Below are 13,181 nucleotides of genomic sequence, written 5' to 3' on the forward strand. Positions count from 1 at the left end.
CTCGCCATCCCGGGCCGACTTTCTTGCTGCGCAGGCGCTCTGCCGTTCCGAGAGGCGAGGGTGATTCCCCGCGGGTGGTGGTTGATGGGCCAGCACCGCGGGCGCTGGGCCCCTGTGCAGAGTCTGGCGTCTGACCGTCCCCGCCCCCTCCAGCATCCACCCCACCATCTCCGGGCCAGGTTCAAGGTGCGGGGAACCGATGGAGCGGAACAGCGGTCCGGAGGCTGGGCCGGAGGCGGAGCTGGAGGAGGGGGAGCCCGAGGTGAAGAAGCGGAAACTCCTGTGTGTGGAGTTTGCTTCGGTCGCGAGTTGCGACGCCGCTGTGGCTCAGTGCTACCTGGCCGAGAACGACTGGGAGATGGAAGTAAGCTTTCGCTGCTTCTCTCTTGCCAGCTCTTCACTTTGGTGATGCAGGCGTACGTCCCATCCCTGTGTCTTTGTTTTGCAGAGAGCGCTGAACTCCTACTTCGAGCCGGCCGTGCAGGAGAGCGCTTCAGAAAGCCGTCCCGAGTACCCCTCTGAGCCCAAGTCCTGGTGAGTGACGACGGGCCGGGGACCCGTTCGGGCGGAGGCAGTCGGGTACTAGGTTGCGTTGGGCATCCGGGACCTGCCCTCGAGTCAGGCGGCGGGTCTGAGTAGCCGGAGAAGGAGGGTTGGTGTAGATGAGACCTGCCCCAGCAGTGGGGCTCACGCTTCTCCCGAGAAGTCCAGGCTGTGTCACTTCGGATGTGCTATGGAGTCCTAGAGAGAAATATCAGAAATGTAATTTTTTACTCCAGGTGTAAGGGCATACGTAAGCGAGCGTTTCGAAATGGATGAGACACAAAATCCTCTACTGAAGAATGGTAGCTTGGAAGTCTCCTTGCTTCCCGTTGTTGTTTGTTTACTCTCTGCTGGCCGGCCAGGATAATGGTTTTTGCTCTTAAAGTCCGTATGCCTTAGAGGTTTCCCCACGATTTGACCACTGCCTCTCCTTTTCCTACCCCTACTAAACTTCCAGGCGTGTCAGTCAGTCAGTTCAGTCGCTCAGTCGTGTCCAACTCTTTGCGACCCCATGGACTGCAGCACACCCGGCTTCCCTGTTCATCACCATCTCCCGGAGCTTGTTCAAGCTCATGTCCGTCCAGGCAGTGATGCCATCCAACCATCTCATCCTCTGTCGTCCCCTTCTTCTCTTGCCTTCGATATTTCCCAGCGTCCGAGTCTTTTCCAGTGAGTCATTTCTTCTTATCAGGTGGCCAAAGTATTGGAGTTTCAGCTTTAGCTGAATATTCAGCACTGATTTCCTTTAGGATTAACTGGTTGGATCTCCTTGCAGTCCAAGGGACTCTCAAGAGTCTTCTCCAACTCTGCAGTTCAACAGCATCAGTTCTTTGGCGCTCAACTAACTTTATGGTCCAACTCTCTCATCCATATGTGCCTACTGGAAAAACCATAGCTTTGACTAGACAGACCTTTGTCGGCAAAGTAATGCCTTTGCGTTTTAATGCTGTTTTGGTTAGTTATAGCTTTTCTTCCAAGGGGCAAGCGTCTTTTAATTTTGGAGCCCAAGAAAATAAAGTCTGTCACTGTTCCCATTGTTTCCCCATCTATTTGCCGTGAAGTGATGGGACTGGATGCCATGGTCTTAGTTTTTTGAATGTTAAGTTTTAAGCCAGCTTTTTCACTCTCCTCTTCCACCTTCATCAAGAGGCTCTTCAGTTCCTCTTCACTTTCTGCCATAAGGGTGGTGTCATCTGAGATTATTGATATTTCTCCTGACAATCTTGATTCCAGCTTGTGCTTCATCCAGCCCAGCGTTTCTCATGATGTACTCTGCATAGAAGTTAAATAAGCAGGGTGACAGTATACAGCCTTGACGTGCTCCTTTCCCAATTTGGAACCAGTGTGTTGTTCTATGTCCAGTTCTAACTGTTGCTTCCTGACCTGCATACAGATTTCTCAGGAGGCAAGTAAGGTGGTCTGGTATTCCCATCTCTTGAAGAATTTTCCAGTTTGTTGTGATCCACACAGTCAAAGGCTTTGGCGTAGTCAATACAGCAGAAGTAGATGTTTTTCTGGAATTCTCTAGCTTTTTCTATGATCCAACGGATGTTGGCGATTTGATCTCTGATTCCTCTGACTTTTCTAAATACAGCTTGAACATCTGGAAGTTCATGGTTCACGTGCTGTTGAAGCCTGGCTTGGAGAATTTTGAGCATTACTTTCCTAGCGTGTGAGATGAGTGCAATTGTGCAGTAGTTTGAGCATTCTTTGGCATTGCCCTTCTTTGGGATTGGGATGAAAACTGACCTTTTCCAGTCCTGTGGTCACTGCTGAGTTTTCCAGATTTGCTGGCATATTGAGTGCAGCACTTTCACAGCACCATCTTTTAGGATTTGAAATAGCTCAACTGGAATTCCATCTCCTCAGCTAGCTTTGTTCATAGGCCCACTTAACTTCACATTCTAGACATGTCAAACTTTTCCTTTCTCCAGTGGGTCTTTTTTTCTTGCCTTTCAGCTCTTATAAAGATATTTATCACCTTTGCCTAGAACCTTTTTCTTCCTCCTTTGTTGCTTTTCTTATAATTGTACTAGGGTATATATGTATGTCCTTATCTTTAGGTGTGTGTGTTTGCGCACTCAGTTGTGTCCAACTCTTTTTGACCCGATGGACTGTAGCCCACTGGGCTTCTCTGTCCATGGGCTTCTCCAGGCACAAATAGAGAGTGGGTTGCCATTTCCTTCTCCAGGGGATCAGTGCATTCAAAATACTTATGCAATTGTTTCTGAATAACAGGTAAAGCAGGTAAATGTTAAATAAGTAAAATGTTAACATTTATTTGTATGAATGGTGAGTAGAATTCTTTTTACTCTTTTCTGAAAGTCTGAAATTATTTCCAAAGAAAGTTTATAGTTACAGTGGTGATTATTTTGCAGTATATTCAAATACTGAATCATTATATTGTGTACCTGAAACTGGTATAATGTTTTATATACATTATACTATGTGACACAGAAGTGATAGGGTGTCCTCCTCAGTGTGGTAGATCAGGAGGCACCTGATATGGATTTGTCCCCAATACTGGTTAATTATATTTTGATTAAAACAAAAAATGGGGGGGAGTTCCCTGGTGGTCCAGTGGTTAAGACTTGGAGCTTTCACTGCTGTTGCTGGGTTTCAGTCCTTAACTGGGGAGCTAAGATCCTGCCAGCTGCGTGGCAAGGCCATAAAATAAAAAACAATTTTCTAAAAGAAGTTAAAATACTGGCATTCAATATATTAAAATTATAAATACAAAACCCTAGTTCTTAAATTTGTGTGTATTTTATAAATGTTTAAGAGTCACCTTTTAGTAACGTTTGTCCCTCCACTCAAACGTCCAGGCCTTGGTGGGAAAGGTGGAGTCAGGCAGGCCTGAGGACTGGAAGCCACGCATGTGGTCTCTCCAGCATGGCAGTCACAGAGCAGTCAGACTGCCATGTGAGAGCTCAAGATTCTTGGACAGAGTTTCCAAAAGACTGGAGTGAAAGCTGCAAGGCTTCTAATGGCCAAACCTCAGAAACCCCACAATATCCTTTTCACTGTGTTCTGTTGATGAAGTAAGTCACTGAAGTCCAGATTCAAAGAGAAGGGTGTTCATTGGATTTCACCTCTCAGTGAGGCGAATAACAGAATTGTAGCCATTCCTTATCTGGCACAGTGAAACCATATTTCAAATATGATTTAAGATGAATCCAAATAAATGTGGAAATCTTATGTACTTAATCTAATTTGGGGTTGTAGTCTATAAAGTTATTTTAATGACCTATATCATTGGGGGATATCAACTTGGTTCTAAGTGAGCAGACTTTTGCATGACACAGAATCTAGTTTTCTGTAGTCATCAGACTCTTGGTCTTCCATAGGCAGATAGTTTTAGGACTCTTAAAATGTACTTACCCCCCTGCCGAACTTTGCAATGAGGAAGACTAAGAATAAATGTGAAATCCAAAATTGATCATGAATTGCAATAAAAATAACATAAATACAATTTCAGCAAGAGAATTTTACTTAACCTGTAAAATGAGGGCTACAAAGATTTGAAAAATGATTTTTAAGTTAATCAGTTTCTAGATTATTTGCAGAGTTGTGTTTCATTCTGCTCTTGCCAGTGTTGACCTAACCAAGGAAGAAACAAATGATTCCATTAGTTCTAAAACCAGCGCATCTGAAGATAAAAATGTCCAGCAAGAAGATGGCAGCGTATTCTCTTTCATTACCTGGAATATTGATGGACTGGACACGAACAATCTGCTAGAGAGGGCTCAAGGGGTGTGTTCCTATTTAGCTTTGTAAGTATTATTACATCTGTTTCATGATAGTGATAATGTGTCTTACCTGCCTACAAGGAGGGTAGTAGATCAAGGTTATGGGCTTTGCAATTGGTCTTGACTTCAGATCCAGCTGTCAGAGGAAATATCAGAAAGAATCGGCAGTGATTGCCTCTGGGAGCAGGACTGTGGATTGGGGTTCAGAGGGAACACTAACTTTTGTTTGAAGCCTTCTGGTACTGTTTTACTTACTAAACTTGTTATATAATTATTATTGTGAAAAGAAAATTGCCAGTGTGATCCGTATCTGCCACACACTGGCTCTGTGACCCTGTGGAACCACTTGAGAGCACTTCAATTCTCTGGAGCTCGGAGCTCCGTTTTCTTCATCGTGGATAATAACTGTTTCAAGAGGACAGAAAGAGACAACACTTCAGGCATCTGTTAGAGTATAAGACAATTGGAAGCTCTTAATATTACTGGGTGTCTACGATCAGTGATTCCAGTTCTTCTGACTTTAAAGAGTTGTCATATATATATATTTTAATTTGATCTTTACAGTATTATGTGTTAAGTAACACAGATCTTTCTCATTTTATAGTTATCAAAGATCAATGTAAACATCAAATAGTAGGTGTCCTAGAGGACTATAATTTTGTGTTTCTTTTATGCTGTGGTATTTTCCTAATAGGTAGCTGCAAATGAAATGATATACCTGGTGCTTATCATGAATTGATGCGTTTAATTAGGTACAGCCCGGATGTGATATTTCTACAGGAAGTTATTCCCCCATATTATGCCTACCTAAAGAAGAAAGCAAGTAGTTACAAGATTATTACAGGTGACAATTTTTATGTTATTTAACTTGTCTTTTTTTTTTTAAAAAAAAAAACAAGTCAAGGAGAGAGATAAATCAAAGTTAAAGAATTGGAACATAGGGGGAAAAAGCACAAATAAAGTAAGCTTGAGAAAAAGAAGTCACACTCTGATACTAAAAAAATCATAGGGCCTTTCAATCTGGAGGTTCATAACCTTCGGTTCTAGAAAATTCTTTTTTCTCTTTCTCCTTTCCTCCCTCCGTCTCCCTCCTCCCTTCCTCCTGCTGCCTTGCCCAGCTGCTGTCTTCCTAGTCTGCTGCCCTCCTCCGTGCCCCTCCCTCTCCAGTCCTTCCTCCCTTCTCTCCCTTTTCTTCTTTTCCTGGTTTCCCTCTATTCTGATAAACCTGTCACCCCTTCTCCATCTGCTTTGCTCTCTGAGAAACCTGGAAGCTTTTATTCACTGCCCCTCCACTTCTGTTCTCTTTCCTTCTTGCAAGTTTTTACTTTCTAAATTTTTTATTCACTTACTATGATTTTTCTGGTGCTTTCAGAGTTAAAAGTAAGTTCCTATCAAGTTGCCTTAATTTGTCTTATACACTTGCCTTTCAAAATTTTTTCAAATTTTTATATTTGGTATTAGCACTGTTAACTGTTTGGGGCATTTATGTAAATTCATTTTTATTTTTGTATTTCTTCCATATTTCCAGCTACATTTTTGTATTTCTTCCATACTTCAATTATGTCAGGACTTGGTTGGCCATCTTCAACTATTCTGAAGTAATAGTTTACTCTTAAGATGTAGATCCATTTGAATTCTGTACCTGTTTGTTAAAATAGAATTTTTAGTAGGGAACTTGGGTAAACTGCAAATATCCCTGACCTCTCAGTGTACATTCTTTTCCACAAACACTTGAAGGTCATGAAGAAGGATATTTCACAGCTATAATGTTGAAGAAATCGAGAGTGAAGTTTAAAAGCCAAGAAATTATTCCTTTTCCAAATACACAAATGATGAGAAACCTTTTGTGTGTGCATGTAAGTAATTTTTTAAAATTGACTTAAGAATGAACTAATTTTTTCATAGCTCCCTGATGATGTCTTAAGAAAAAATAAAACATTGCATTTAGAGAAATATTTACTACTCCCAGATTCTTTTAAATAGCCTTAAAGAACATTATATATTAAATTTTTTAGACACATTTCAAATATAGACAAATTTGTAAAAATAAGATCCTTGATTCATTAGATATTTTCTTAATATATGAGTTTGCTAACATTCCACATTTGCTTTCTAGTTTTTTTTTTTTTTTTTCATTAAAGGCACTGTAATTGGTACTGTGTTGCATTCTGTGAGTCTTTCAAAAAGTAGCCAAATAGGTCTTGCTCTCATAGAATTCCTATATTAGCAGGGAAGAGATTATATGTATAGTAACTAAAATAAAGGAAAGGCATAAATGCTGTAGGAGAGGTGTAATCATGTGCCTTGAAAGCTTAGAGGAAGAAGAGATGACTTTTAGCCACATTGTTTAGTGACGGTTTCACGATGGAAGTTGTATTTGAATTGGGCCCTGAAAAATACGTCAAATATAGACATTAAGAACATGGTGGCAGAACCACCATGAGCAAACTTGTGCAAATTGCAAATAGCAGGGTATGTTTATATGAAAGAGGGCATGTACAGCTCGAAATGAGCGTTCTATTCAGTTGAGTGTAGAGGGTACAAAGAGGAGGGATAGTGTGATGAGAGGCTAGTAAAGTAGGTTGGATCCAGATTATAAGAGATCATGAATGCCCAGTATAAAAGAATTTGGACTTGACTGTGCAGGCAATTAGTTGAAATATTGACAGATCTTACATGTTGGTATCTTCATTGCAAATGGTATGTGATTCTCATTCATTCATTGATCATTTAACTGACATTATTTGGAATTAGCTATGTGTCAGGCTCTCAATACTATAGTAGAAAACAAAAGAGCCTTCTTTGCTTTGAAATGATTGAACAGCTTTGTAGGAGAGAGGTAATGGGGCTGCAATTTAATCTGCGGGACCTTATGAACAGTCTACAGCGTGCTGTAGGAGGATAGAAGAGGGAGCCACTGAGACCTGGGACATTGGGAAAGGGCTCACAGTGGAGCGGACATTGGGGTTAGGTCTTGAAGTATTAGTGGGTACTTGCTCAGTATTCTTTGGGAGTCTTCTTTGACCTTTTATAGATAAGCTCATTGCTGATGATACAGTTTCACTTTAATAAATATTACTATGTAACCAATCAATTGAATAATTACTGATTCTGCTAACAAAGTTCAGTGTTAACAGTGGATCATTTTCCCAGCTCTCATCATTTATTTATCTTGTTGCAGGTGAGTGTGTCAGGAAATGAACTTTGCCTTATGACTTCTCATTTGGAAAGCACCAGAGGGCATGCTAAGGAACGAATGAATCAGTTGAAAATGGTTTTAGAGAAAATGCAAGAGGCTCCAGGATCAGCTACAGTTATATTCGCTGGAGATACAAATCTCAGGGATCAAGAAGTGAGTGATGAAGTCAGTTCAGTGTTTATGGGCAGTTTGTTGCTGTGGAGATTCATTTAGATTTTCTTGTGTTTTTGGTGTTTTTTTTTTAAATTTTGTTCATGGCTACACTGAATCTTCATTGTGGCATGTGGGGTCTTTAGCTGCAGCATGCGAACTCTTAGTTGAGGCATGTGGGATCTAGTTCCCTGACCAGGGATCACTTAGGGGCCTCCTGCATTGGAAGCGCAGAGTCTTAGCCACTGTACTACCAGGGAAGTCCCCTAGGTTTCTTTTGACTAAAGCTATTAAAACTAGGACCTTCATTTGTTCATTATTTGTAAGTGGCCTTGCAGATACAGTTCAGTGAATAATTATTTAGACTGTACTACCTGCCTTGGACAGGGAAAGCAGAGGCAGAAGACGCTGTTACATTATTAGTGAAATATATATATATATATATATATTGCATATGAAAAGGACAACACAAAACAATATATGTTGATTAAAAAGAGGGGTGTAGAGAAAATAATATTAGAAGAGTTTAGCAAAGGTCGCTTTATTTTCAGTTTCTCTAGTCACAAGGTGAGAAGAACAAAGATTTGACCAGCCTACTTTTCCCTAACTCTTCCTACTGAGATTTTATTTTTTCAACCTTTATTTTTTTTAACCTTCATGACATTGGATTTGGCAGTGATTTCTTAGATATGATACCAAAAGCACAGAGAACAAAAGAAAAAATAGGTAAGGTAGACTTAATCAAAATTAACTTTTGTGCATTAAGGGATATTATCAGTGGAGTGAAAGGCAATCCATGGAATGGTAGAAAATATTTCCAAGTCATATATCTGATGAGTGATTGATATTCAAAATATACAAAGACCTCCTACAGTTAAACAAAAAAAACCTCATTAAAAAATAGGTAAAATACACATGGAATTCTACTCTGTTATGTGGTAGCCTGGATGGGAAGCAAGTTTGGGGGAACATGGATACATGTATATGTATGGCTGAATCCTGTCTCTGTTCACCCGAAACTATCACATCGTTAATCAGCCATATCCCAATACAAAATAAAAAGTTAAAAAGGCAAACGATTAAGATATTTCTCCAAAGAAGACATACAAATGGCCAATAAGTACTTGAAAAGATGTTTAATATCATTGGTCATGAGAAAAATGCAAATCAAAACCAAGATGAGATACCACTTCACAGACATTAGCATGACTGTTTTTTAAAAAAATAACAAGTGTTGGCAGAAATGTGGAGAAATTGAAATCCTATGCCATAGAACTGTAGTGTTAATGTCATACATTTTATGTATACTTTACCACAATAAAAGTTTCTTTTAAATCCTAGAGTGAATGGGAGGAAAAGTAAATGTTAGTAAATTTCAAATAAAACTGCAGCTATTTGACATTATTAGATCATATAAAATGGTATGCGTCTAAATTTAGGTTACGTCTAAATAGCTTAGAGTAACAGTTTTGCCTTCTCTACACTTATGTTCATTTTTTAAAAACTGCTAATAACAATAACTGAGGCCATGGGTTGTCAGTCTTCTGGGTTTTATCTGATACCCACAATTAGGGATCTATTTATGTTAGAAGAGAAAGGGCAAATTTCAGACCTCTCTGGCTCTCTTGATATCTTTACATTGCCTACTTATTATCATGCAGTAAAATACTTGTATAAAATATCTAGTTGTACCCGGTTTTGCATTTGTGCATAAACAAATAATCTGTGGCATTCTGACTGGACAAACTGTACTTAGATGCAGTCATGGTAAAGACCTTTTTAATTTGAGGGAAAAAAGACTGAAAAGAGTTCTTTCTTTTTCTTTTCAGGTTACCAAATGTGGTGGTTTACCCAACAACATTTTGGATGTCTGGGAGTTTTTGGGCAAACCTAAGCATTGCCAGTATACATGGGATACACAAATGAACTCTAATCTTGGAATAGCTGCTACTTGTAAGCTTCGTTTTGATCGAATATTTTTTAGAGCTGCAGCAGAAGGTGGCCACATTATTCCCCAAAGTTTGGACCTGCTTGGGCTGGAAAAACTGGACTGTGGTAGATTTCCCAGTGATCACTGGGGTCTTCTGTGCAACTTAGATATAATATTGTGAACTGCTTTTCAAATACTAGTTTTAAATGTTTGAAGTGATTTTGTTCTGTGATTATAATTTCAATTAAATTTCTGTTTGTTCTGGAAAGGTAGTTTAACAAGGAAGAATTATAAACTGGATCATTGTAACAGAAGGAAAAACTACTGTGATTTTGTTTTGTGGATTGTGTCCTCAGATTTCAGAACTAAATCTTAATGTTCATTTAAGCTAAAGCATACCTGTGTTGAAAACATGAGGCCTCTTAATGCAAAGTCACAATGGCTACCAGAGCTTTTAATAGTGCTCATAGCTGCTGGCTGGATTTCAAGCAGGGCCACATTTTGTCTGTGGACTAGCCTTTATATTAGATTTATTTTTTAAATCAGGTACCAAAATAGTTATATTTTAAGTAAGTCTTCAAAAAAAAAAAAAAGGTTACAGAGTCCTTGGGATTGGATCTTTTAATACTGTTTCATAAATCCAGATAATCTGATAGTTATCGTCCATCAGATTTTTTGTCAAACTTGAGTTTGTAGTTATGTCACTGAATAGAGGCAAAGTTAGGCTTGATAATGATTAAAGTCAGTTTTCCAGAGGCATTGGGCTTTTTTTCTAAGGGGAAAATGTGTAAAGAGAAATAGACATTTAGTTTTACTGCTTGTAAAACTGAATTTTTCTTAGGAGGTGAATAAGGAACACTTCTACGTGTGCTTTAAGGAAACATTTTTTTTTCCCCCATAAGAGGGTATACTCTAAATAAAGACTTTTGCTTGTTTGTAGTCTGTGTTAACATGCTTTTGTGCTCGTGATGGAATTGAAGTCATTCCCTGCTTCCTATTTCTGACTCTACAGCTACTGCAGCTTCACCTTTGTGTGGAAGAAAGCAGCTTTTTCATTACTTCTCACTCTGCCAAGTATTACCAGGAATTGACTTCCTCAATATACAGAAAGGAAAACTGGTGGTAAATAATTGGAATAAGTGGCAGAACCTTGTTTTCATCAGGAGTGTCAAAATTAAAAAGACAAACTGAATATGTACATATGGTTTGTCACAATAGAAAAGAGGTGTATATGTTAATTGTTTAAGAAAATGAGAATTAATGCTAAAATTTTAGCATATATTATGGAAGCAATAGTTCATTTTTTGTGGGAAAAGGATGTTTGGGGCACAAACTGCTTATTCACTTGAAAGAAGAGTTAGAATAACTCTACCACACTTCATATTACCAAAAAAAAAATCTGGATAAGTGACAGGCTACATATTAAAAAAAAAATGTAGTACTGTGTGTTCGATTAAATAATTACTAAATTGTTTTAAAAACTGGAAAGGAGTATCATTTCCTTAATATGACTCAACATCCAAGTTAAATACCTTCCCATTTACTGCTTATAGTGACAAAATCTAAAAAACAAGTTAGAAGTTAATAAAAACAATAAAGCTACTTTTCATCTGCTTTCCATAGGCCATAGTTCTTAATGCAAGAATAAAGACACTACTACTTAGTATCTTTTTTTTAATGTTTATTTTTAATTGATGATTGGTTTACAGTATTGGTTTGATTTCTGTTGTACAACAACATGAATTAACCATAGGTGTACATACGTCCCCTCCCTCTTGAATCTCCCTCCCACCTCCTGCCCATTCCCACCCTCCTAGATTATTACAGGGCCCCTGTTTGAGTTTACTTTGAATCTCAGGTTTTCTCAGTATAGTAGCTTTGTGTACCTTATTTCCGGTCTTGTTGAAATTCCAACTCAGAATCATATATATCAATGTGGTAAGCAGCATCTTTGTCACTGATATGGAAAGTACTTGAATCATGCTGGACCTGTTTGTCCCACCTTCAAAAAAATGTTCATCCTTGTCTTTTATTGTGCAGTTCAGTAAGAACAGATGTCCCAACCAACAGCATATAAAGATCAGATAAAGTCTGGAAAGCTGTACTAAAAGTACATCATTTTATCTTTAGTATTTATGATAGTGTCTGGCATGTAGCAGGAGCACAATAAATGCTAAAGAGAAATGATAGTGGCCTCTCATTTGTGTCTTACAGAGGCAGCTAATATTTTCACAATTCAGTATGAAAATAGATATTATATGTATTGTGAAGTGAAGTTGCTCAGTCGTGTCCGACCCTTTGCTACCCCATGGACTGTAGCCTACCAGGCTCCTCCATCCATGGGATTTTCCAGGCAAGAGTACCGGAGTGGGTTGCCATTTCCTTCTCTAGGGGATCTTCCTGACCCAGGGATTGAACCCAGGTCTCCTGCATTGCAGGCAGATGCTTTACCGTCTGAGCCACCAGGGAAGTTCCCCGATTATATGTATTACATATGTGAAAATAGATACTCATTGTAATGACTCTGAGTTTAAAAGTCTAGGCTAAACTTGCATGTATATGTAAGCATATATATATATATATATATATATATATATGTAAAAAATTTTTAAACCCATTACTTAGTTTTTAGTTAGAGACTCCTGGGAATAGCCTTATTGTCTGAGTACATCAGATTTCTTGATGTGGGGAGAAAGGGCACTCGGGGGGGTACAATGGAATGCCACTGTAAGAAGAGAAAGGACGGAGTGTCTTGTAAGGTTTGGGTTTCCTCTGAAGGAGGGTCTTGGAATCAGAGATTGGTCCTGTTGGGTTACTCTTTTTCAGAGCCATGTTGGGAGAAGCAGGGATTAACTATGAATTGGGCGCTGTCATGAGGGAAGGAGAATTCAGCAATGGGGTATCACTAGTTACTAACAGAAATAGTGAAGAAAAGGGGGTTGGCTGGTAGGAAAGCAGTCATTCTAAGAGGAGGTTGTTATGTCATTTTACAGCTATTGCATGACTTTGGGAGAAATATTTCCTGTTAATTTCACTTCTGGGTTAATCTGTACCTGTCCTCCCAGTGTGATCAATTGGTGTTTCCACTCTTTTCAGTCCTGAATAGTTTTTGTTCTTTGTGCACTCCTCATATCCCCACAATCATCTTATACAAATGCTATTACCATCTCTATTTTATACTTGACAAGAAAGGTTTAGCAAGTAACTCATTCAAGGCCCAGCCATACCCAGGGCATAGCCTAGAAGGGGATTGATTGCTCCTCAAAAACTACTCAGGACTGAGAGTGGAAATAGTTGATCAGGCTGGGAGGACAGGTACAGATTAACCCAGAAGCAAAATTCACAGGAAATAGTTCTCCCAAAGTCATTGCTTCCAATAGCACTGCTCTAAACTTAATAGTCATGGGAATGTACAAGGAAGGCCTCAGCAGTGCCCTGGCTTCGTTTTCGGTCCTATATTACCATACCTCGATGTGTGCATCTTTCTTACAAAGAAACTATAAATGCAAGGGAGAATCTTTCACAGGAGTTCTATTGTTCCAATGATCACCTTCCCATAATGCAATACTTCCTAACACCGGTTTCCATCCTCGTTTTAGAAAGCAACACG

General features: G+C 39.1%; 1 protein-coding gene across 1 annotated transcript; it reads left to right on the plus strand.

Annotated features, from left to right (window-relative positions):
* Positions 1-64: 64 nt before the first annotated feature.
* On the plus strand, positions 65-10,465 carry TDP2 (tyrosyl-DNA phosphodiesterase 2). Its single transcript, XM_068960726.1, has 7 exons — positions 65-364; positions 449-534; positions 4,137-4,316; positions 5,045-5,136; positions 6,030-6,148; positions 7,474-7,644; positions 9,471-10,465. Exons 1-7 carry the CDS (start codon positions 200-202, stop codon positions 9,750-9,752), a joined length of 1,095 nt encoding a protein of 364 aa, XP_068816827.1. The 5' UTR covers positions 65-199; the 3' UTR covers positions 9,753-10,465.
* Positions 10,466-13,181: the final 2,716 nt, after the last annotated feature.

The sequence above is a fragment of the Capricornis sumatraensis genome, chromosome 22, assembly GCF_032405125.1.
Source record: "Capricornis sumatraensis isolate serow.1 chromosome 22, serow.2, whole genome shotgun sequence".
NCBI classification, from domain to species: Eukaryota; Metazoa; Chordata; class Mammalia; order Artiodactyla; family Bovidae; genus Capricornis; species Capricornis sumatraensis.

What these genes read in the sequence shown, in the direction of transcription:
- TDP2 (XM_068960726.1), top strand. Translation starts at nt 200, where the DNA reads ATGGAGCGGAACAGCGGTCCGGAGGCTGGGCCGGAGGCGGAGCTGGAG. An exon ending in AGAACGACTGGGAGATGGAA is followed by an intron (nt 365 to 448) that starts GTAAGCTTTCGC and finishes TTTGTTTTGCAG; the next exon opens with AGAGCGCTGAACTCCTACTT. An exon ending in GAAACCTTTTGTGTGTGCAT is followed by an intron (nt 6,149 to 7,473) that starts GTAAGTAATTTT and finishes ATCTTGTTGCAG; the next exon opens with GTGAGTGTGTCAGGAAATGA.